General features: G+C 42.6%; 1 protein-coding gene across 4 annotated transcripts in view; it reads right to left on the bottom strand.

Moving 5' to 3' along the window:
• The window catches only part of LOC121640440 (butyrophilin-like protein 2), a 65,330-nt gene extending 45,597 nt beyond the window's left edge, over nt 1–19,733 (bottom strand). Inside the window, exons 1-6 of one of the 4 annotated variants that reach the window (XM_041986192.1) lie at nt 19,601–19,733; nt 19,369–19,519; nt 9,872–10,219; nt 8,245–8,580; nt 8,034–8,135; nt 1,676–2,002 (exon numbers count right to left, since the gene is read on the bottom strand). In XM_041986192.1, coding sequence (XP_041842126.1) covers nt 1,676–2,002; nt 8,034–8,135; nt 8,245–8,580; nt 9,872–10,219; nt 19,369–19,405 — 1,150 coding nt within the window. In that variant the 5' untranslated portion in view covers nt 19,406–19,519; nt 19,601–19,733. The remainder of the gene's footprint in view (nt 1–1,675; nt 2,003–8,033; nt 8,136–8,244; nt 8,581–9,871; nt 10,220–19,368; nt 19,520–19,600) is intronic. The other 3 variants (XM_041986193.1, XM_041986195.1, XM_041986194.1) reach the window with 3 other exon arrangements.
• Nucleotides 19,734–24,054: the final 4,321 nt, after the last annotated feature.

Raw genomic sequence — 24,054 nt, 5'->3', positions numbered from 1 at the left:
TGAAGTACTGAGTCATTTGGCTGAAATAGAGCCTGTGCAATAATTCTTGCTGTCCGTCAAATGTTAAATGTATTTTAATTATTTCATTTCATCATTATTTTATCGGGAGTGTGTTTTTATCTTAACATGAAAGCTGCTTCCTCAGGTTGGTTGCACCCTGTGCAACGACAATAAAGTGGATTCTGGTTCTGGTTCTAAGTTTAGACTTTGATGGTTTCTGTGGCAAACAAGACGACAATTGTTGCTTCACACTTTGTTTCCTAAAAGCTTCTTTGATTAGAATTAGCTAATGTTATTTAAACTCTAAACTTCTAAAGGGAATGAATGAAGTTTAAATGCAGCGTCAGAATTACCGCTGGTGTTCTAGCATTAAAATAAAAAGAGTATTTTTATTTGTGCAGGGGCCAGTGTGATCTGTACAAAGATGGGGACTCCAGTCTGGGACTGAAAAAAAGAAAAGAACTTTCAAACCCAGCTGACAGCACCACAGAATTCCCAGCAGCCCTTAAAGACTTTTGTCATGAATTCAGAGCAACCAGGCCTGAAATCCGTCATCTGTCAGCCGTGAGAACGTCAGCTGCAGATTTCCAGAAACCTGCTGCAAAGACTGTGGGACTGGCCAGGTGTGAACAGCTCAACTAGAATGCAGATGGAAACGCAGCGTCCAGAGTTCCAGTCACTGAACTCTGGGATGGACTGAAAAGACAAAGTCATCTGGTCTAAGATGAATCTGTCCACTTCCTGACCAGACTCACAAAGCTTTCTGATCCATATGGAGGCATCCAGCATCCCGCAGACCTGGACAACTACTGGGACACATTGAAAGCAGCTCTGCTGATATTTCTGGATGGACTTCTGTCCAAAGTGTCAGCAGCAGTTAAAAGAAACTGTGTCCTCTCCGGTCCTGTCCAGACTGGCTGAATTAAGGAGACCTGACCTTAATGGACAAAACCAGCTGTCCTAAACTCAGATCCAGGACAGCTAGACACACATAAAGCCCACCTCCCCACGCTCCAACCCCCTCCATACGTCATCACAGGACTGTGGTGCTGAAGAGGCTTTTAGCTGCTCGAATTAAAGTAGAATTTGACTTTTACACACTCACAAAGAAAGCAGGAGGTTTTCTGCATATTTGGGATGTTCAGAATTCACTGTGTTCAGGTTGTGAGGATTCTTTGTTTCTCCATTTGTTATCTTAAATGTTTTAAATAGATGAGAATGGACATGTTGGAACAAAAGTCCAAGTTAAAATAAAAAAAAATTAATTTTTCCTACATTTTCACTTTTCTTTACAAGATAATCGTAATTTTTATTTTAATTGTTAAATTTTATAATTATATTATAATTATAATGATATAAGTGGTTGAGCATGATATTTCATGTTCTCTGTTTGTGCTTTAAGGTTCTTATTTTATGTCCTGGACTTTGAAGACCAGTTAAATAAAGATCTCATATTTGAACTGGTCCTGGTTCCTGTGCGGTCCTAAGGTCCAATCAAACAAGAACTCTACGAGCAGCGTTGTGAGACTGCAGCTAAATGCTGAACTCATTCAATCACATTTACTCTCACACACACACATTTCACTTTCACCTTCTAATCACACTCTGATCAGTATTGATCACAACTGATCAGCTGATTGGAAAAATACTCAAACATCAGATTTAATCCACTGACCTCTGACTGTGAGACGAACTTGTTTCTCCATCAGGATGTTTCCCTCCTTGCTGTAGACTCTGCAGGTGAAGGTTGTACTCTCTACATCTGTAGGGTGTTTCAGAGTCAGACTGAGGTTTCTAGATTGTAGAGGGTTTCTCTCCATCACTGTTCTGGTTCTGTAGAACTGGTTCTGTTTTTCAGGCTGGTCAGAACTGTTCTCATACACATGGACCCTCCTGTATTTATTATCCTTCCACTCCACTTTGGCGTCTCCAGGCAGGTGAACTGTGGTTCTGCAGGGCAGCAGGACAGACTCCGCCCCTGACTCCACCTTCACCTGGTAGACTGAGAGAAACAAACACCATCAGCTGTACAGACAGCAGCAGCAGCTCTGATGGTCACATGACCGTCTCATCCTGGTCTCTGGGTCTCATGCTGGTGGAGGACTCTCAGTGTTCAGACAGAAGAAGTTCCAGCAGTTTCTTTGAGGACGTGGATCAACCAGGTGACCTGAGCTCACCTGACGTCCATCACACGTCTGACAGAAACCAGTGAAACCAGTTTCTGATGAAGACCTGTTTTCTTCTTCAGGACATTTGGAGCAGCTACCAAAGAAGAAGTCAGAAGCTGAGGAGGAAGCAATCAGATGAATGGATGAGTGAGGAGAGAGTGGAGTAGATAAAGATCAGAGAGCTGAGAACTCTCCACTCCTTAAACAGACGCTGGCTGATCCTCCACAGTCTTCATGTCTGACACACATCAGCTCAGAAACATGAAGATCTGATGAGTCTTCTCTGATCTGAACTCCACCACGACTGAGCTCAGCTCCAGGAGGAACATGTACTGAAGCTGCTGCATCCAGCTGTTTACCACCACAGAAGAAGAACAGCTGCTCCACATGGAGACTCTGTGTGAGATAAATGCAGTGAAGCTTCAACTCTGTTTGGTAAAGTCATGATGTGGAGCTGCTTCACTGGTGAAGGACTCAGTCTGAAGGAGCTTTCCTGACTTCTGGAACAAAACCTGAACTTTCTCTTCACATTTCTGTCTCAGCTTCTGGAACAAATCTGACTGTCAGAGAACCACAAGAAGAGGGGAGGAGCCAAGATGGCGTCATGTTAAGACATACGTTTTATGTGTCGTAAAATTCATCTGCATTTTTGTATTTTTTACAGCTACACACCTGATAAAAACCTAAAACATCTAGAGGGTGTGCAGAATTATTAGGCAAATGAGTATTTTGATCACATCATCCTCTTAATGCATGTTGTTCTACTCCAACCGGTACAGGCTTGAAAGCCTACTACCAATTAAGCATATCAGGTGATGTGCATCTCTGTAATGAGAAGGGGTGTGGTCTAATGACATCAACACCCTATATCAGGTGTGTATAATTATTAGGCAACTTCCATTCCTTTGGCAAAATGGGTCAGAAGAGAGATTTGACGGACTCTGAAAAGTCAAAAATAGTGAGATGTCTTGCAGAGGGATGCAGCACTCTTAAAATTAACAAACTTTTGAGGCGTGATCATCGAACAATCAAGCGTTTCACTCAAAATAGTCAACAGGGTCGCAAGAAGTGTGTTGGAAAAACAAGGCGCAAAATAACTGCCCATGAACTGAGGAAAATCAAGCGTGAAGCTGCCAAGATGCCATTGGCCACCAGTTTTGCCATATTTCAGAGCTGCAACATCACTGGAGTGCCAAGAAGCACAAGGTGTGCAATACTCAGGGACATGGCCAAGGTAAGGAAGGCTGAAAAACAACCACCACTGAACAAGACACACAAGATAAAACGTCAAGACCGGGCCAAGAAATATCATAAGACTGATTTTTCTAAGGTTTTATGGACTGATGAAATGAGAGTGAGTCTTGATGGGCCAGATGGATGGGCCCGTGGCTGGATCAGTACAGGGCAGAGAGCTCCACTCCGACTCAGACGCCAGCAAGGTGGAGGTGGGATACTGGTATGGGCTGGTATCATCAAAGATGAGCTTGTGGGACCTTTTCGGGTTGAGGATGGAGTCAAGCTCAACTCCCAGTCCTACTGCCAGTTTCTGGAAGACACCTTCAAGCAGTGGTACAGGAAAAAGTCAGCATCGTTCAAGAAAAACATGATGTTCATGCAGGACAATGCTCCATCACATGCATCCAAGTACTCCACTGTGTGGCTGGCCAGAATAGATCTAAAAGAAGAAAAAATAATGACATGGCCTCCTTGTTCACCTGATCTTAACCCCATAGAGAACCTGTGGTCCCTCATCAAATGTGAGATCTACAGGGAGGGAAAACAGTACACCTCTCTGAACAGTGTCTGGGAGGCTGTGGTTGCTGCTGCACGCAATGTTGATCGTGAACAGATCAAGACACTGACAGAATCTATGGATGGCAGGCTTTTGAGTGTCCTCGCAAAGAAAGGTGGTTATATTGGTCACTGATTTGTTTTTGTTTTGTTTTTGAATGCCAGAAATGTATATTTGTAAATTTTGAGTTGTTATATTGGTTTCCCTGGTGAAAATAAATAAGTGAAATGGGTATATATTTGGTTTTTGTTAAGTTACCTAATAATTATGCACAGTAATAGTCACCTGCACACACAGAAATATCCTCCTAAGATACTAAAACTAAAAAAGCCCCACTCCAACTTCCAAAAATTTTCAGCTTTGATATTTATGAGTCTTTTGTGTTCATTGCGAACATAGTTGTTGTTCTATAATAAAATTAATCCTCACAAATACAACTTGCCAAATAATTCTGCACAGCCTATATGCACAGATAGCTCTCTTGGCGAAGCTCGAAGTCACATGCCCAACAGTGAGAAAAACAAGAAGACAGCCAAAACTCTGAAGACTCCAAACAACCACTTATATTCTGAGGTGAGTGATAAATGTAGCTGCATAAACATGGAAGAAGAGGAAGACATAACCCTGAAGCCTCTCCCAGACACATCGTTAAACAGCCCGCCTCCCAAGAACAGTAACAGCATGGATCCCTCCTTGCTGGAACTACAAAGAAATATTATCAACACCATCAGAATCAATGAACGAGCAGACAAACTGGAAGGTTTGATTAGCAGCAACATGGAGACGATTTAAGAACTTAAAAATCACTAGAATATGTTCACAATGAAATCAATGACATAAAAATAAGCAAAGATGTCATAAAAAAAATGAAAAAAATCTTTAAAAACTTTCCCTCAGGATCCGTTCATGATGTGTTCTGTTAAAGCAATCCAGGCTTAGAAGAAGTCGTTCTTGTGCAGATGACATGAAGTTGTGGAAAACTCAGAGGGGCAGTGACACCTGGTGGTCACATGGCCCAGACCACTCAGCTGGGGTCGCCCTCCTCAGAGACAAATAGAAGAATCTAAAAGACTCAGATGGCCGTTGGCTGATTGTAACTATTGAAATATCTGACCAAGAGTTTATACTGGGAAATGTCTACGGTTATAACTCTTCCACATCTCACTCATTAATGCTGGAAGAATGAGAGGAAACGACCACAGCTCTCATACAGAAACTCCCTTTGGCTAAAATCCTTCTAGGAGGCCATTCCAGTCTGGTCTGAGGGCTTAGCCTCTGAGTTTATAAAAGGTGTGACAGAGAAATGGAGATATTTCTCCAGCTTCTGTAATGAAGCTGCTGACAAAGAAGAACGGCCGCCATCATGGCAACAAGGACTCGCTCTCATTCCAGAAGCAAATAAAGAGATTTTCCTCCGTGATAACTGGAGGCCAATCACTCTTTAAACAATGATTGTAAAATTATTGCTTCTGGTTTAGCAAAAGGTTTAAAGTTCGGCCTAAATGAAGCCACCAATCACAAAGCGGCTTCATGAACGGTCGCCATGTTTCTAACAACATCCGCCTGTCATCCACTTGATGAACTAGAAAGATCTAATTGATGTTCCCCTTTAATTCTAGTCTTAGATCTTCAAAAAGCCTTTGATGCTGCATCTCATAACTTTGTCTTTGACTCCCTCAGATTCTTCAAATTCCATCATTTCTTCTTAAAAACAATAAAAACCTTGTATAATAAAACTCCAGCTCCATCAGGGAACATCACCAGGTCTGAAGGAAGAAGAGGTCTTCACCAGGGATGCCCCATCTCTCCTCATCTTTTCCTTATTGTGGGTGAAATTCTCCACCTACTAATCACTCAGCATTCCTTTAAAGGCTTCACATTTAATGAGAAACAAATGAAAACATCCAGCTGGATGAAGAAGCTTCTCTTTTCTTTAGTCCCCTTTGTCCTCTCTGTTGTTGGAAACTTCTCTGAAGCGTCTGCTTTGAATGGAAATCTGAATAAGTGTGACATTCTCCCTGTTAAAGACATTTTACACACTCATATCGGTGCTATTCCAGTTAAAATAATAGTCAAATACTTCAGCATTACAATCTCCAAAGATGATAAACAATGAAGGAAAATCTGAACCAATAAAAAAATCAGCTCTCTCTTTATGGACGAGAGCTATTAAGTAAAGCTGAAGGTCTCTCTAGAACCTCTGATGTATTTTCTCCTGTGGAGGTAACCAAGGAAAACATGAACCATTTAAACAAACTCTTATTTGACTTTATGTGGAAAACAAGCCTCAGAAAACGGTAGAAGCTGTTCTGTGCTTGTCTCTCTCAGAGGGAGGCTCATCGTTTAGACTTCATGCTCTTAATGTTACAATCAAAGTAAACTGGTTAAAGAAATTCTTAAAAACCCTGATAGTACGTGGAACATCTTCCCAAATGTTTTATTTAAAAACTAGCTGGTCTGAAGTTCCTATCAATACGCCCGTATGCTGCTGGAAAACTTCCTATCAAGTCAAGTTTCCATAGACGACTTCTCTTGTGTTGGTTCTTCTTTCTAAACACAGCTGTTCTCCACACAGGTTCTTTCTGTGGAACATCGCCTGCAGCACACACACAGATAAGTCTGTTCTACACACACTGCTTTGACAGCAGCATCCTGCTAGTGAGGCAGCTCTGTGATAACGATGCTCAGTTATATTCATACGATGAGTTTAAGAGCAAATCCAGTGTTCCCGTTCCTCCAGGAGAATATAACACTGTTATTAACGCCCTCCCATCCGGTACCACGGCTCCATCACGGTGCCACCAAATATACACGTTTCCTTCAGTAGAACTAACCACAGTGTTAAAGTGGACGGAGTTTCCATCTTTGATAAGAAGGTTAACAGCGCTTTCATGAGAAAACTGCTTTCTACTAAAACAAGCTGCTGGATACAGATGGCTAGAAGCATCACTAGATGGTAGAACCTGGAACGCTAGATCTGCTCCTCCCTATAAATTCATACTGCCCAACAAGATGAAAGAACGGCTCTTCAGAATTACACATAAATATTCTCCTGTTAACTGTCTCATTTATAAATAAAAACACGGTTTAAGTAAAAAGTGCAGTTTTTACCAAAATGACTCTGAAACTGTAAAACACTTATTTTGTGGACGTGTCTAATTTCTGGTCTGACTTTCAGTTTGATCTCAAGAAACATCTGGAGAAGAATTTCTCTCTAAATGAGTCTGACCTGATATTTATATTTAGAAATTCTAACTCCACTAACAATGAATCATATCATCAACTTACTGATTATTTTGGCAAAGTTTTACAAACATAAAATGAAATTCTTGAAGAAACTTTTCTCTTTTTCTCTTTTTAAAAAGTCTGAACTGAGTTCTTATTTTAATGTACTTCAACAAGTTGAAATGTGGTAAAATAAAGCTTAATAAAACCTACATCTGTGTAAACTTTATAAATATATCATTGTTTGAACCTCCTTGTGAATTATCTGTATGTAGTGTTTATTTTTGCTTTTTTAACATGTTGTGTAGGAGCCATATTAGTATGTTTGCATATTTATGAGGTGGCACAGGTGACACGCAGCATCGGCATCTGGGTGGTGGGTGTGTTGCTGTGGGCATGTGTGTCATGAAGTTTGAAAGGTACCAACTCACCGTGTTTAGGATGAATGGATGAGGAGGTGGGGTGAGCTCAGTGGTGGTCACATTTTCTGTTGACCGCGTATCACATAATTTATAATAAGTTTGTTTCAGTTAGAATATCGTTTATTCATTAGTTGGATTTGTTTATTGGAACTATGCATGGAAAGAATAAACGTATCGCTGCTGACTCAGAAGTGCTTTGGAATACTTGGAAACGTGCGTCTGGCAGATAAACTTAAGTTTAACCCACAGTGGACCGTTTTGTTTTTGTTTCTATGTTCTTGTTACTGATCATCTATGATTATGTTTTGCAGCATGATGTACGTGTTATAAATATAAACTTTCCATCTGGAAACAAAAAAAAAAAAAAACACAAGAAGACTCATGTTGACCATCAGCATTATGGGTAGTGTAGTTTTTTAGACTCACCTGACATGAAACAGAACCTAAAATGATATAAAACACCAGCAGAGACAATAAGAACCAGAACCAGGAGAACCAGAACAGCTGTGGCCCAGGATGGAAATGGTTCTGTGGAAAAAAGGAAAAGTTATGACCTCTGACCTGTATCTACATCTCTGACCTGTATCTACATCTCTGACCTGTATCTACATCTCTGACTTGTATCTACATCACTGACCTTTGACGTGTATCAGAACTACTTTCTGTCTCAGGATGTCTTTGTCTCTGTAGACCGTGCAGATGTAGCTTCCCGTGTCTCTGTCTGTGGGGTGTTTCAGGGTCAGACTGACGTCTCCAGATCTCAGCAGGTCTTCGTACATCTCTGTACGGTCTCTGTAAAACTTGCTCTGCTTCATAAACTCCTTACTTGTGCTTGGATAGACATGAACCATCATTAAATCTGGATCAGAGCGAGTCCACTCCACAGTGACGTCTTTGGGCAGGTCAGGTGTTGTTCTGCAGGGCAGGATGACAGACTCCGCCCCCTCAGTCACCTTCACCTCCTCCTGAAGGTCTGAGAAGACAGAAGAATGTTATTTAGTCACAGCTTTTTCATTTTTTATCAGGAACAGAAAGAAAACTAAATAATTTTACACCATTTTAGTTACTGGACTCTCCTGAATACATGAAGTGAACCACAAACATGCAGTGGTTTGCTAATATCTAGACCAGTTCTACACAAACCTCCAAGATGCCGATGAAGGAACCTCTCCACCACATCTGGGACTCTCAGACCACCTATCTCTGTCCCTGATCCCTGCCTATGAACCCTCATCGGTAGACAGAGACCTTTAGTAAAAACCGTTTCAGTTTTACAGACTGGGGGACATCTGCAGAGGGGACAGACCTGGACGCTCACACATCAGCTGGACTCTCCTCCATCAACGTCTGACCACAACTAAAACTGTTGAAGTCTTCCTGAACCAGGAGCCAACAGTGAGAATGTGGACTTGAAGGCAACTCAAGATGCTGCCTTCAAGTCGGGGATCTGCAGGTTTATAAAGACCCACCAGAGCCTGGAGAAGGACTCCATGGACTGCACCCTACCGGACCCTCTGAACCACTTTTTCATTCACTTCAAGTATCACAACAGAGAGGCTCACACTGATCCTGGTCTTCCTGAGAAGAACCAGTCCACCAGCAGTATCAGGTCAGAACCAGCCTGTCCAGCTGCTCTAGATGGACTTACTGGACGGATACTGGAGTCATGAGCAGATGATCCAGCAGAGGTTTTACAACCATCTCCAACCTCTTGCTACAGCAGTCTGTGGTCCCCACCTGCCTTAAGTCAGCCTCCATCAAACTGTCTGAATGATTCCTGTCCAGTCGCTCTCACCCCGTCACCACCAGATGTTTTTAAAAGACTCGTCCTCTCTCACATCAAAGCTGGTCCCTGTTGATTTTGATCCACACCAGCTCAGCAGAGGACAGTAAAGACCTCCAGCAGGTGGTGAGAGGACCAGAGTGGAGACTGAGACCACATGTCCCCCTCAGAGACATCTACACTGGTGGACTCCAGCAGAAAGCCAGCTGTATTATTAAGGACCTGACACACCCTGGACACACCCTGGTCTCCGTCCTGCCTTCTGGAGAACTCTACAGAGCACTCAGGACAAAACCAGAACAGAATCAGGAACATCTTCTACCCACAAGCTGCTTCTCACTGTTCTGCAGCATGAACATAAAGTTCTGTTCTCTTCTTCTTCTACTCTTCTAATAAAGGACTCATCAGGTTGTTCCTTCACTCTGTTCTTCCCTTCAGGTTGACCTCTGACCTGTATCTACAGCAGGTGTTTGCTGCTCACCTTTCACCTTCAGCTCAACATCCGTTACTCTCCGTACATTTACTCCGTCAGTGATGGAGCAGGTGTAGTTGCTGCTGTCAGACAGATGTGGTTTTCTCAGAGTGAGACTGAAGTCTAAAGAGTCTAAAGCATCAGGTTTCATTGATGTCCGTCCTCTGTAACGCTGGTTCTGTTCTTCCAGATCACCTTCTTCTCCTCTCTGGTGGACAAATCTGGGACTGAGATCGCTGCAAGTCCACACGACTCTTAAGTTTTCTTTAGTTGGAATACCATGCAACTCACAGGGAAGAAGGACCGACTCCGCCCCCTCATTCACCTCCACCACGCCAGGCAGGGCATGCTGGGAAACTGTGAGGACACAAACAGAAAGACAGATCAGCTGTGGGTTTGTCTCACATTCATTTACAGCGATTCATTTAATGAAGTTGATGGTGTTAAGTTGGCCGACAGGCAGCAGCTCAGAAGTCAGGAAGAATGAAGAGAAACACTGGAAACTGGACCAGATAGTGTCCTACAGACCAGATTCCTGATGTCTTACTGTCTGAGAGAGGACACTGAGAGGACAGAAAGACAGAGAGGACACTGAAAGGACAGACAGTCAGAAAGGACGCTAAGAGGACAGACAGAGAGGACACTGAGGGGACAGACAGAGAGGACACTGAGAGGACAGACAGACAGAGAGGACACCGAGAGGACAGACAGAGAGGACGCTGAGAGGACAGACAGACAGAGAGGACATTGTGAGGACAGACAGAGAGGAACAGTCTCAGCAGCTTTCATGTCTCATTCCTCGTCTGTCCTCAGCTGAGACAAATCAATGCAGCAGATGATGGACCTGAAGACATCATATCGTCCACATGTGCTGATGTCAGAAACAACACCACAGCAGGACTGACTGCTGGGAATCCACCACAGAAGAAGAAGAAGAAGAAGCATCTGTTACCCTGTGAAAAAGCTCCATGTCAGCAGCTCCATCAGAGGGTGAAACGTCCAATAAAAATGGAGACACTCCCCGTCCTCCTGTTGTCCCCTAATATCTGGTCATATGACTTCAGTTCTCTGGGCCACAGAGTGAGGAACCAGCTAACATCAACAAACCTTCTGAGATCTTCTCATGTTTGTCTTTGACATGTTTTCTGATGGACACGTCCACTTTGAAGGGATGTTTGACTGACAGGTCTGAATCGGGTTGTCATGATAGTAAAATTTCAAACTGGACACTAAAGATGGTGTTCGATGCTCGAAGCTATTTTCAAAACTATAGAGGGAAAATGGCCTATAATAATCTTTCCCCCAGCAAAACCCTGCTGGTCAGGCTCACTCTGGTTTAGTGCTAGCTATTAAAGTTATGTCATGAAAGCAAATCAATTAAACTTTGTAAATCATACATTCAATAACACAAATGTAGATTACAGCTAAAAAACTGTCTAGAAAAACTTTGAAGGGGGGTCAGGTAGGGGTACTGGCCAGGAGAAGAGGGGCACAAATGAGACCTTTGCATTTTTAGCCAGATCATCAGTTTTATCAGTTTCTTCATCAATATCAGCTGTTTATCTTCATCTGTCAACATCTGGTGGTTTTATGACAGATGTTCTCACCATGTGATCATGTGTAGATGGTTGGTGAGATGATGCTGGATGAATTCTGCATTATGATCTAGAACACAGTAGAGAATGATGAATGTCCAGATCACATGGGCTGACAACAGGGGTGCATCAGGGCTCAGTGCTTGGCCCTCTTCTCTTTTCACTATACACCTCCTCACTCGGTGCAGTCATTAGCTCTCATGGTTTCACCTACCACTGCTATGCAGATGACACTCAGCTTTTCCTTTCTTTCCCACCTGACGACACAACCGTCTCAATGCGAATATCAGCATGCCTTGCTGATATCTCCGCATGGATGAAGGATAGCCACCTTCAGCTAAATCTGTCCAAGACTGAGCTTATTGTCTTTCCAGCCAATCCTTCTTTACCGCCACAGATAAGAGTGCAGCTTGACTCAATCACACTTGTGCCTACGTCTTTTACCAGGAATCTTGGTGTCATGGTAGACAACCAGCTGACCTTTAAAGACCATGTTGCCTCGGTTTCCCGGTCTTGCCAATTTGCTCTCTACAACATCAGGAGGATCAGACCCTACCTGACTGAACACACGACCCAGCTCCTGGTAAAGGCTCTGGTCATTTCACGCATTGAATACTGCAACTCCTTACTGGCTGGCCTTCCTGCATGCTCAGTTAAACCTCTGTAGATGATACAGAACGCAGCAGCACGTCTGGTCTTCAACCAGCCCAAAAGAGCTCATGTCACTCCGCTGCTAATTGCTCTTCACTGGCTTCCAGTTGCAGAATGCATCAAATTCAAAGCTCTGCTTCTGGCTTACAAAACAATAACCCAAACGGCTCCTGTCTACCTCCACTCCTTAATCAGTGAAAGACGCCTAGTGCTCCCTCCACAACGTGGCACAAAATCAGTAGCTAGACTCTTCTCCTCTGTTGTTCCTCGGTGGTGGAACGATCTACCAAACTCCATCAAACTCCGCAGAGTCCTTATCTACTTTTAAGAGCAAGCTAAAGACTCAGTTGTTTAACGAGCTTTTCCACACTTAGCTTAACTAAATGAGTTAGAAAGATTTGTCCAGCTCTTTGGCTCAACCAAGTACTGAAGAAGCTGTGTGCACTTATGCCCGAGATATTGTGTGATGAAATCGTGATCTTGTATTTAAACAAAATGACTTAAAAAAAAAAAAAAAAAAAAAAAAAAAATTATATGCACTGCCTCTAGCACTACATGACAGCACCTGGGTCCAACTGGACTCAAAGCAGTCTGACTATCACTTAATTATGACGTCCCATCTTGTTTGAATTCATGCCTGTGTTGTTCTTACTCTCAAATGTAAGTCGCTTTGGATAAAAGCGTCTGCTAAATGACTGTAGAATAGAATAGAATAGATTATACAGAACGACATACACACGTGGACAAAATTGTTGGTACCCTTTGATTAATGAAAGAAAAACTCACAGAAATAACTTGAATCTGACAAAAGTAATAATAAATAAAATTCTATGAAATTTAACCAATGAAAGTCAGACATTACTTTTCAACCATGTTTCAACAGAATTATTTAAAAAAATAAACTCATGAAACAGGCCTGGACAAAATTGATGGTACCCCTAGAAAAGATTGAAAATAATGTGACCAAAGGGACATGTTAATACAAGGTGTGTCTACTAATTAGCATCACAGGTGTCTACAATCTTGTAATCAGTCAGTGGGCCAATATATAGGCTACAGGTAATCACTGTGCTGTTTGGTGACATGGTGTGTACCACATTCAACATGGACCAGAGGAAGCAAAGGAAAGAGTTGTCTCAGGAGGTTAGAAAGAAAATTATAGACAAGCATGTTAAAGGTAAAGGCTATAAGACCATCTCCAAGCAGCTTGATGTTCCTGTGGCTACAGTTGCACATATTATTCAGAAATTTAAGATCCATGGGACTGTAGCCAACCTCCCTGGACGTGGCCACAGGAGGGAAATTGATGACAAATCAAAGAGACGGATAATACGAACGGTAACAAAAGAGCCCAGAAACACTTCTAAAGAGATTAAAGGTGAACTTCAAGCTCAAGGAGCATCAGTGTCAGATCGCACCATCCGTCCTTGTTTGAGACAAAGTGGACTTAATGGGAGACGACCAAGGAGGACACCATGGTTGAAAACAAATCATGAAAAAAAGCCAAACTACATGTTGACAAGCCACAAAGCTTCTGGGAGAATGTCCTATGGACAGATGAGACAAAAATGGAACATCAGCTCTATGTTTACAGACGGAAAAATGAAGCATATGAAGAAAAGAACACCGTCCCTACTGTGGAACATGGAGGAGGCTCTGTTATGTTCTGGGGCTGCTTTGCTGCATCTGGCACAGGGTGTCTTGAATCTGTGCAGGTACAATGAAATCTCAAGACAATCAAGGGATTCTAGAGAGAAATGTGCTGGCCAGTGTCAGAAAGCTTGGTCTCAGTCGCAGGTCATAGGTCTTGCAACAGGACAATGACTCAAAACACAGCTAAAACACAGAAGAATGGCTAAGAGGAAAACACTGGACTATTCTAAAGTGGTACCATCATTTTTGTCCAGGCCTGTCTCATGAATTTATTTTTTTAAGTAATTCTGATGAAGTATAGTTGAAAAGCAATGTCTGACGGCAACCCAGGGCAGTCCAAGCGAAGGGCCCAGGGCCCCAGGAGCCCAGAGGCAGCCGCCCCACCCCCCAAAGGCAGAGGGCCCGCAACATGCCTAGGAGGACCAGGCCCCCCCAGACAGCCACCCGGCGCAGGCCAGCACACACCCCAATGTTCCAGCAGCACACCCCGGGAACCAGGGTGCTGTCGGCCCCCTCCCCCCACTCCCCACCTGCACCCTATATAACCCCACACTCACACCCTACCCCACGCCGCACCCACTATCACTCACCACCACACAGTCACGCCCACACACAACCCACCAACCATGCCCCGTGGGGAACACCCCAGGGGAACCAGAGGACAGCGAGCCTCAAGCACCCCCCCCTTGACCCAACACCCACAGAGCCAGCAGCCCACCAGCGCAGCCACCCCAGGGCAACCACCTCCCCCCGCCCGCCCACGGTCACACACAGGGGGAACAGGGATGTGAGAGGTCCCCAATATCCTCTCCCTCCCCGCTCCTGACTGTTTAGGTAGTGTGTGTTGTGTGCAATTAAAATTGAGGGGCAATGACCGCAATGAGCAGGGAGCCGGGCCACCTAAGTGGCCCCGCCCGACATGCACCGCATGCCATGCCCCCCAGGTGTTGTTTGTGTGTTGTGTTTCTTGTGTTTTGGTGTCTTGGTGCAATTAAAACTGAGAGGCGAGTCGCCACGGGGTGCATCCAAGGACACCACTGAATGGTCTCCTCCGTTCCACCACGCATGGCTCCACGCCTCTCAACTCCCTACGTGAGCGTGTGTGTGTGTGAGACAGAGAGAGCGGGAAGTAGGAGGGGTCTGGGGATGTACGTCCAGGGGGAAGCAAACTTCCCTCTGGATGATGAGCCTTTAGTGGCATTAGGCACCCCCGCTCCCCAGGAGGCCCCCCAGGGCAAGTCAGGCCAGGAGAGGCCGCCCCCCACGACAGGGCCACTCAGGGACCACAGCCAGTGAGCCGCCACCAACCCTAGAAAGTACCCACCCTCCCACACCCCTAACCGGGAATGAGAGGATGGGGACAGCGGCAGACCCACGGCCCACCACCCCCAGGCCCCCCCAACACAAGTGCACTTAACCCCGCCCCAACCACACATAAACACATGCACACACCTGTTTCCTTGCACACTCCCGCTCATCCTAACTCATATATGCCCTCTCAGCCCCACCCACACACACAGCATCCAACCCTCCCACTCTCACTCCCCAGACACACCCCCACTCATCCTAACACATGCATACACATGCACACAAACATACCCCCACATCCACACAAACATCATCCAAAGTACATACACACACACACACACACACACACACACACACAACATACAGGTATCCCTGTCTCACACCTCAGCACCTCCCCCTATAATCCCCCAAATCCCACTCAGCCCTCCTTCAAACCCCTGCACCCCCCTGCCCCCGGGCCATACCCTGGGTCCCAGAGCGTCAACCAGACACCAGGGCATGCACCAACCCACACCACGGCAGCACATCCGGGCAGGCCCAGACCCCCGGCGCATAGGGAGCCCACCACCCTGGAGGGAGGAGGACCACCCCCGGGCACCAGAGCCCAGAACCCCCGCCCAGCCCGCCCCGGAATAGCTCGGCCGCCCGGCCCAGGACCGACACCCATCAACCCAGGCACCACCAGTGGCCTTACCCACCGCCACGAGGCGACTCCAACCGCTGGCCCCCACAGCCCCCGACGGGGCCAGACCCAGAGCCACCCCCACCGCAGAGCAGCCCGGTCCCGCACCACGGGCAACCACAAAGAACCCGCAACCACCAGTCACTCCCGGCCATTTCTCAAACCCCCATAGCACCGAGGTCACAGTCCTCCACCTACACTAAGTGATGGAACTAAGCACAGGGGACCAGAAGGAATGAGATTCAGCTAAATAGTTCTTTGAGGAGGCAGACATTGTCTCACTACTGATGTGGTCAACTAAGAGATTCCTAAACTGCTGAATACACAGATTATTTTTGTTTTTCCAGTTCACAAGGATGATTTTCTTTGCAATGCATAATGCTGTGCGAATCATGTGTGCAGAGTTAATTGCCATATTAATGTCACCCAAGTCACCTAGTAGACATAGTGCTGGGATTGTAGGAATATTACATTTAAACCATGTTGACATGTCCACACATACCTGAAGCCAGAACCTGCGGACAGGTGTGCAGGACCACAAGGCATGGAGGTAGTTGTCTGGTGTGTTTTCATTGCAGTATGTGCAGATCTTTGATTGTGACAGACCCATCCTGAACATCCTTTGTCCTGTATAATGAGTTCTATGCAGAATTTTGAATTGTATTAGTTGCATATTTGAATTCTTAGTCATTTTAAAGGTGTTTAAACATATTTGGGACCATTTATCTTTATTAAAGTTACTGGATAAGTCACCTTCCCATTTTGAAGTTGGAAGACAGATTGAGTCTTCTAGTTTAGATAATAGTCTATATGTTTTTGATAATAGCTTTGGGACATTGAAATTCATGAATTCTGCCACCCTAATAGGTAGCTGTAAGTTTAATTGATTAATGGTATATTTTTTACATATAATAGATTTAAGCTGGTGATATTCTAAAAATGTTTTGCTACTGATTCCATATTGTGAAGTGAGAATATTAAAAGACAAGAAGTTTCCATTTTCTATTATATGTTCTGTTTTATTCCTTTATTTTTCCATTGAGTAACATTGATAAGCTTTATGTTTTGCAGGATGTCAGGGTTGTTCCAGGGGGGTGTAAACTTACATGGAAAAAGTGAGGATTTGGTTATTTTTAGAAAATCCCACCAAGCCACTAAAAAGGAACTGATATTGATGCTTTTAAAACACTTATGTGTTTTGATGGTTGAGCTGATGAATGGCAGGTCAGAGATAAACACATCCTCACATAATGCTTGCTCTACATCTAACCATGTTTCATCCAGACTGCTAGGTTTAAGCCATTTGAAGATATACTGCAGCTTGTTAGCTAAGAAAACATGATTAAAGTTGGGTAGCTCCAATCCGCCTCTATCTTTAGTCTGTTGTAAAGTTTTTAGACTGATACGTGATGGCTTATTTTTCCATAAAAATTTTGATATATGTCAGTCCAGTGACTTAAACCAGCTGGAGGATGGTTTAGTGGGTATCATTAAAAACAGGTAGTTTACTTTAGATAGAACCATCATTTTAACTGTGGCAACCCTCCCCATGAGTGATATGGGTAAGCACCTCCACCGTGAGAGATCATCCTCTATTGCTTTAAGTAGCTGGACATAATTTAGCTTTGTTAGTTCTGATAACCTGGGGGAAATGTTTATGCCTAGATATCTAATGTTTCCAGACTGTATTGTAGTATTGGGTATGTTTTGTAGGTCACAGCTGATGGGCATAATAATAGTCTTAGACCAGTTAATAGAGTAGTCAGATATTGATGAGAATGTGTTAATAAGTGTGATTGTCTGGGGGAGAGAGGTAGGTGAGTTCTGGAGGAAAAGTAATACGTCATCAGCATAAAGACTTATCTTGTGTTCTATATTTTTGGCATGGATTCCTTTAATCTATTTATTTTGTCTTATGGCAGCAGCTAGGGGTTCAATAAAAATAGCAAAGAGTGATGGAGGAAAGCGGGCAGCCCTGTCTGGTGCCTCTCTGCAAACAGAAGCTTGGAGAAGTTTGATCATTGGTCTTCACACATGCATTTGGGTTGTTATATAATATTTTTATCCAATCTATGAAAGATGACCCAAACCCAAATTTGTTTAACGTTACAAATAAAAATTTCCAGTTTACTCGGTCAAATGCTTTTTCTGCGTCTAAAGAAATGACTGTGGATTCCAGGTTATGTAGAGTAGAATAATCTATGATGTTAATTAATCTACGCATGTTAGTAGAGGAATGTATACCTTTAATAAAGCCTGTTTGGTCAGGATGTATTATTAGAGGGGTTATTTTTTCTATTCTTCTGGCCAAAGCTTTGCTAATTATTTTGAGATCTACATTTATTAATGAAATTGGATGGTAACTGGAAGGAAGTGTCGGGTCTTTACCTGGTTTTAATAGAGTAATATTAGCTAGGTTCATATTTGAAGGTATTTTTTGTTTTTCCTTTATTTCTAATATCATATTGTAGAAAGTGGGTGCCAGCATTGTCGAGAATTCTTTGTAGAATTCTGCTGGGTAAACATCTGGACATGGAGCTTTATTGTTGGGCATATGCTGGAGAGCTTCATGGAGTTGAAAGGGGGGAATCCAGGACCATTTTATCTTCATGTTTTAATTGTGGAAGATTGATGTTACTAAGAAATTTATCAATATTGTCATCTGTTGTAGTTAGTTGTGATGTATATAATGTTTTATAGAATTCTTTGAAGTGTTATTGTCTTGTCAGTGGCCGTGGCTGATGTTTCCTTCTGGATCTCTGACAGAGGAGATGGTTGTTTTCTCCTTGTTGTTTTTAACTGATTAGCCAGGAACCTTCCAGATTTGTTGCCATGCTCAAAGTTCTCCAAGCGAAGTCTTTGTACCAAGAATTGCGGTCTTTTATCTATTATTTCATTAAGTTCAACTTTAGCTTTCTTATAGCCTTTAGTGTGTGTTCTTCTGGGGAGACATGATAAGCGTCCTCTAAGGATTTAATTCTGAGTTCTAGCTCTGAAATTCTCAAAGTTTCCTTCTTTTTCTTATGAGAAACTTCATCCTACTTCATCCTGTGAACACCTGAACTCTCCTCAACAATCTGTACAGCATGTCATTTATTTCCTCTGCATGTTGGTTCATATTTCTAACCTGTTCTGATACGTGGACTCTTTCCTTGCTTTGGATTCTCTGTTTATTCTGACTGTTGGCTCTAACACACCAAGACTGGTTCCTCTCATCTGGAATATTTTCATGAAGCAGCAGCAGACCAACAAACTCTGAGAAATGATGGGAAAGCCATGAACTAACAGATCATTTAGTAGAATCTGGTAGTTACGTTTGTGGATCAGCTGGATTCTCTGCAGATCAGTATTCCAGCCAGAAGAAATTCCTGGATTTTTCCAAAGTAAATTCCAGCAACCGTCCTCACTGACTAAACGTTTCCCTCAGCTACAAGGAGGATCTAGGGGAAACAGCGGCAGCTCTCCACAGTTTCTCTACATGAAACATTTCACACACTCCAACACAAAGCTGCTTTCTGCTTCACACACACACACACACGAGAAGAAGAAATGTGACGTTTTCACCATCAGAGAGGAAGATGAAGGAAGTGAGGATGATGAGAGGAAGATGATCTTACCATGCAGGAGGAGGACCATCACCAGCAACATCTTCATCTTCCTGTCAGACTAAGAGAGACTTTAAGTCCTTCAGGACATCAGCAGCTCTGACAACACTTCACTTCACCTCCAGAGAAGCTTCTTATCACACAATCAGCTTCAGGACGACTTCTGAGGAAAGAGGAGGACGTTCATCTTCCTCAAAGTTTCATTCCTGTTCATCCAGTTTGCCTCAGTGTTGCTGGAACTCACCTCCACCTGTGTTATTCTTCCTGTGTGAACAGGCCCCTCCTCCAGTTCAGTACAGTGCAGGTAAACCAGTTTGTCTCCTCCATCTTAAACTGGTTACATAGCGATGTGTGGCCCTGGTTTATGGTGTCGTTACCTGATGATTACAGTAAGTAAGTAAGTAAGTAAGTAAAGTTTATTTCTATAGCACCTTTCACAGACAATGAACATCACAAGGTGCTTTACATCAATACAATAAATTAAACACAACAAGTAACCAAAATACAAATAAAATACGTTAAAATAAAAGCAAAAGACATTAAGATCTGAAAGACACTAATAAGCATAACACAAGCCCTCGCACGTCAATTATTAAAAGCCTGAGAAAACAGTGTGAGTTTTAAGTTACTCTTAAAACATCTATAGAGTTGGGGGAACGCAGGGACGGCGGGAGGTCATTCCATAGCCTCGGCGCAAAGGCCTGGAAGGAGCGGTCACCCCGGGACTTATAAATGAGTACGAGGGATCATTAGAAGATTTTGGTCCGAAGACCTCAACTTCCGAGACGGGGAGGTGTAGGGACAAAATAAGTCTCTAATATAGGAAGGAGCCTGGCCATGTAGGGGTCTAAAAGTCAGCACCATGATTTTAAAAGCAAAACGAACGGAGACTGGAAGCCAGTGAAGAGACTTTAAAATTGGCGTAATATGTGCCCATCTGTTCGTGCGAGTCAGAAGCCTGGCTGCAGAATTTTGGACGTGCTGCAGACGGGACAATTCCTTTTTATTTAGACAAGTAAATAGGCTGTTGCAGTAGTCCAAACGAGACGATACAAATGCATGAATTACCAATTCAAGGTCCTTATTTGAAACAACAGTTCTCAGTTTAGAGATATTCCTTAGCTGATGGAAACAGTTCCTAGTTAGCTGCTTAGAGTGGTGTTCTAAGGACATATCTTTGTCAAAGATGACACCGAGGTTTCTAAGGTGGGATTTAGATGACTCATTCAAAACACCCAGGTACTGTTTAATACATGGGCTGGCATCATCAGGGGCGATCACCAGCACCTCAGTTTTGTCTGAGTTTAACTGCAGTGAATTAGCACCCAACCATTGTTTAATTTGCTTTAGGCAGCTCATTAGGGAGTCCAATTTATGGATCTCAGAAGTCTTAAAAGAACAGTACAGCTGAATGTCATCAGCATAAATGTAGTAAGAAACATCATCAAAGTCCTTGATTATCTTTCCCAGTGGAAGAACATACAATAAAAACAATAAAGGACCTAACACAGAACCCTGAGGTACTCCACACCGCAAATCAGCTGAGTCAGACAGGATCTGGTTAGCTGATACACAAAAACTCCTACCTGACAAATACGAAGTGAACCATGATAAAACGGGGCCTGACATTCCTATTTGATCGCGCAATCTGGTTAGCAAGCTGTCATGATCAACAGTGTCAAATGCCGAGGAGAGATCCAACAGGACTAAAACGGTACATTTCCCATAGTCCGCAGACATCAAAATGTCACTGGACACTTTGAGCAAAGCAGTTTCTGTTGAGTGATGCCTACGGAAACCGGACTGAAAAGGATCAAAGATGTTAAAATTCTCTAAAAAGGAAATCAATTGTTCCGAAACAACTTTCTCCAAAACTTTGGACAGGAAGGGTAGCTTCGATATGGGCCTGAAACTATTTGGTTCGTTTGGATCCATGTTAGATTTTTTAAGAAGAGGTTCCACAAAAGCATGTTTAAAAGAACTGGGGAAAACGCCAGAAGACAGTGAGGTGTTAACCAGATTGGTAACCCAGGGTCCGATGACATCTAACACTTTTAAAAGGAGTTTACAAGGGAGTGCATCAGAAGGGCAAGATGAGGGCTTCATTTTAGTTACTAAGTCTGAGATATACGCTTGGGTCACCTGATTAAAAGATGACCACCTATGAAGTACAGGCTCATCAATAACAATTGGGTTACAGAATGAGCGCAGAGGAAGCTTAGCCTTAATATCCTCAATTTTGCTAATGAAATATTTCAAGAATACATTACTGTCGGTTTTACAAGAAACAGGTATAAGGGGATCAACAGGACATACAATAGAACTGATGGTGTCAACAACCTGAGGGTTCTTCTTATTCGATGTGATCAGCTGACGAAAGTATTCAGATCTGGCGTTTCTAATCATTTCATTTAATGAGGACATAAGTTCCCTAAGATGCAATCTATGTACTTCAAGTTTAGTAGACTTCCACAAGCGCTCCGTTTTTCGACACAGGCGCCTAAAGTCCTGAATATCATGATTTATCCAGTATTTATCAGTAGTAAAGTTAAAAACAGACTAACAAGCTGTAAACAAGCAGGAAGCAGCTTTTTATTTTCATTTATAGACTTTAATTGTTTTTAGTTAGAACTTTTCATCTGTTAGACGTGTGCTGCTACTAAATGATCAGAATTAGATTCAGATCCTGTGTGAACTTTCTCAGCTGTAAGGAAACTTGAAATGAACACAGTATGTAATGTAGTACTAGTTTAGGCCGTACCTTTGGATAATAAGGTAAAGGTGGTTAAACAATAACATGAAGAAAGAGACGTGATGTTGTCTTTGGACCTGAGGGCTGAAGATACGGTCTAGTCATGGAACTACTCTGGATGGCATTAACTTATTTGCGTCTGTTAAATGTGATAAAACTTAGTTTAAATGTATTTTGTCTTTGTATGTTATATTGTGCTTTCATACCATGTCCTCCCAGCCTTTTTGTTTTAGTTTGAATAAGTGTGTCACGGTCTTATATTATTTATTTCAGTGTACTGATCAAGAGAATTGTTATTCATTTGAATGAATTCTCTATTACATATAACAGAAAACCACAAAGGTAATTATTAGGTAATTATCCAGAGCCTACTGACTTTTACCCATTAAATTTTATTTAAACTGTTTAAATATTTATTAAAACTGACTTGTCCCCTTTTGCTTTCCATGTTCCACCAATAACTGAGTAATAATCACCTAAATTTATTCCTAATTAACTTATATTTCACTAATTTCCTGTGTATCTCTATTTACTTACTATCACTGTTTTATCTTCCCTCTTTATTCTCGCATTATTTTTTCACACATACTTGTTCACTTATTTGGAAACACTCATTGATATTAGCTCATGTTACAGCTGTTCTACTTTTATGTTCTGTAACTAATTTAGCCATTACTGTCATTTAAAAAAAATCTTTATTCAGGAGCAACAGGGAGGAGCACTGACATCCATCAGTTTGTTATTTTTCCTCCCCAAAGGTTTATTTTTATCATTTCATTTTGCAAACTGAAACTGATTTATTTACTGTTGTCTTATGTCAATAAAAAGTTTGTTTTTTAAAAGGTTTCCCTTGTTTTCTTGTCCTGTCGGTGCCAGTCCCACCAGTTTTAGTTAAACCAAGTTGTTACTCAGTGAGACTTTTCCTTTTACATTCAAAGCAAAGCAACTTTATTTGTACAGCACAATTCAACAACGTGGCGATTTACAAAGACATTAAACATAAGAATATATGAAGCATTATTTAAGATAAAAAGACAAAAAGGGAAGAACATAAACTGAGTATGATCAAGTAAAAAAAATCCAGTTTAAGAGAGACAGTGCACATTTGGATTTACATACAAACCATTGAAATGCAGCTGAGAGACACAGTCCTGTCTGAAGAGGATCTTCAGTGTTGTTTGCATTGTGTCTTTGACTTTAAGTCCATACTGCTGGGACATTAATGCTACCACACAGCTGGTTTTAATAGATTAAAGTAAGCCCTGACAAGCTCATCATTCTACCTTATAAAAGTTAACTGTAACGATAGTTAGCAGAAATATAGAAGCTAATGAGGACCATCGTGTCTGATCTTTAATAAATGCTAGCTTGTTGGTTGAGATGAATATTTCCCTCCAAAAATGTATGAAATTATTGTGCTGGTTACACTAATTTAATCTATAGTCAAACATGACTTGATCGTCACTTAAATCAACATTAACATAATAATACATTCACTGACAAAAGTGTCTGTGCAGCACCATCCAATACAAACTGGGTTGCATGACACGTTTTCTGTTCCTCAGCATATCGCCAACATCAACTTTACAGAAATATTTGTTATACACCATGACTCTCTACAGTCTGTGTAATGTCTTTAATGTATTTGTGAGAGAAATATTCCCATTTATCGTACAATAAAGTGCAGAGAAAAGTCAGCAGGTGAGGCAAACAGTACTCTGTCTCACCTCATGGGGGCGCACTCACACACCAACATGGGGTGTGTTGCTAAATTAACAACCTTTTTCTTTTTTGAAAGCGACTAGTGACAAATCTAGCGACTTTTTCAGTATTGGAGACTCTTGTAGACTGACATGAAAGTAGTTTATTCTTCTCAGTGAGGAGTGGGTGCTGCTGTGCAGGCTCCTCCTGTCCAAAAGCAACCAGAAGAGGCTTCTGGCAGCAGC

This window comes from Melanotaenia boesemani, chromosome 5 (genome assembly GCF_017639745.1).
Source record: "Melanotaenia boesemani isolate fMelBoe1 chromosome 5, fMelBoe1.pri, whole genome shotgun sequence".
NCBI lineage: Eukaryota > Metazoa > Chordata > Actinopteri > Atheriniformes > Melanotaeniidae > Melanotaenia > Melanotaenia boesemani.
The sequence above is the reverse complement of the archived record's forward strand: the minus strand, read 5'-3'. Positions and strand labels throughout refer to the sequence as shown.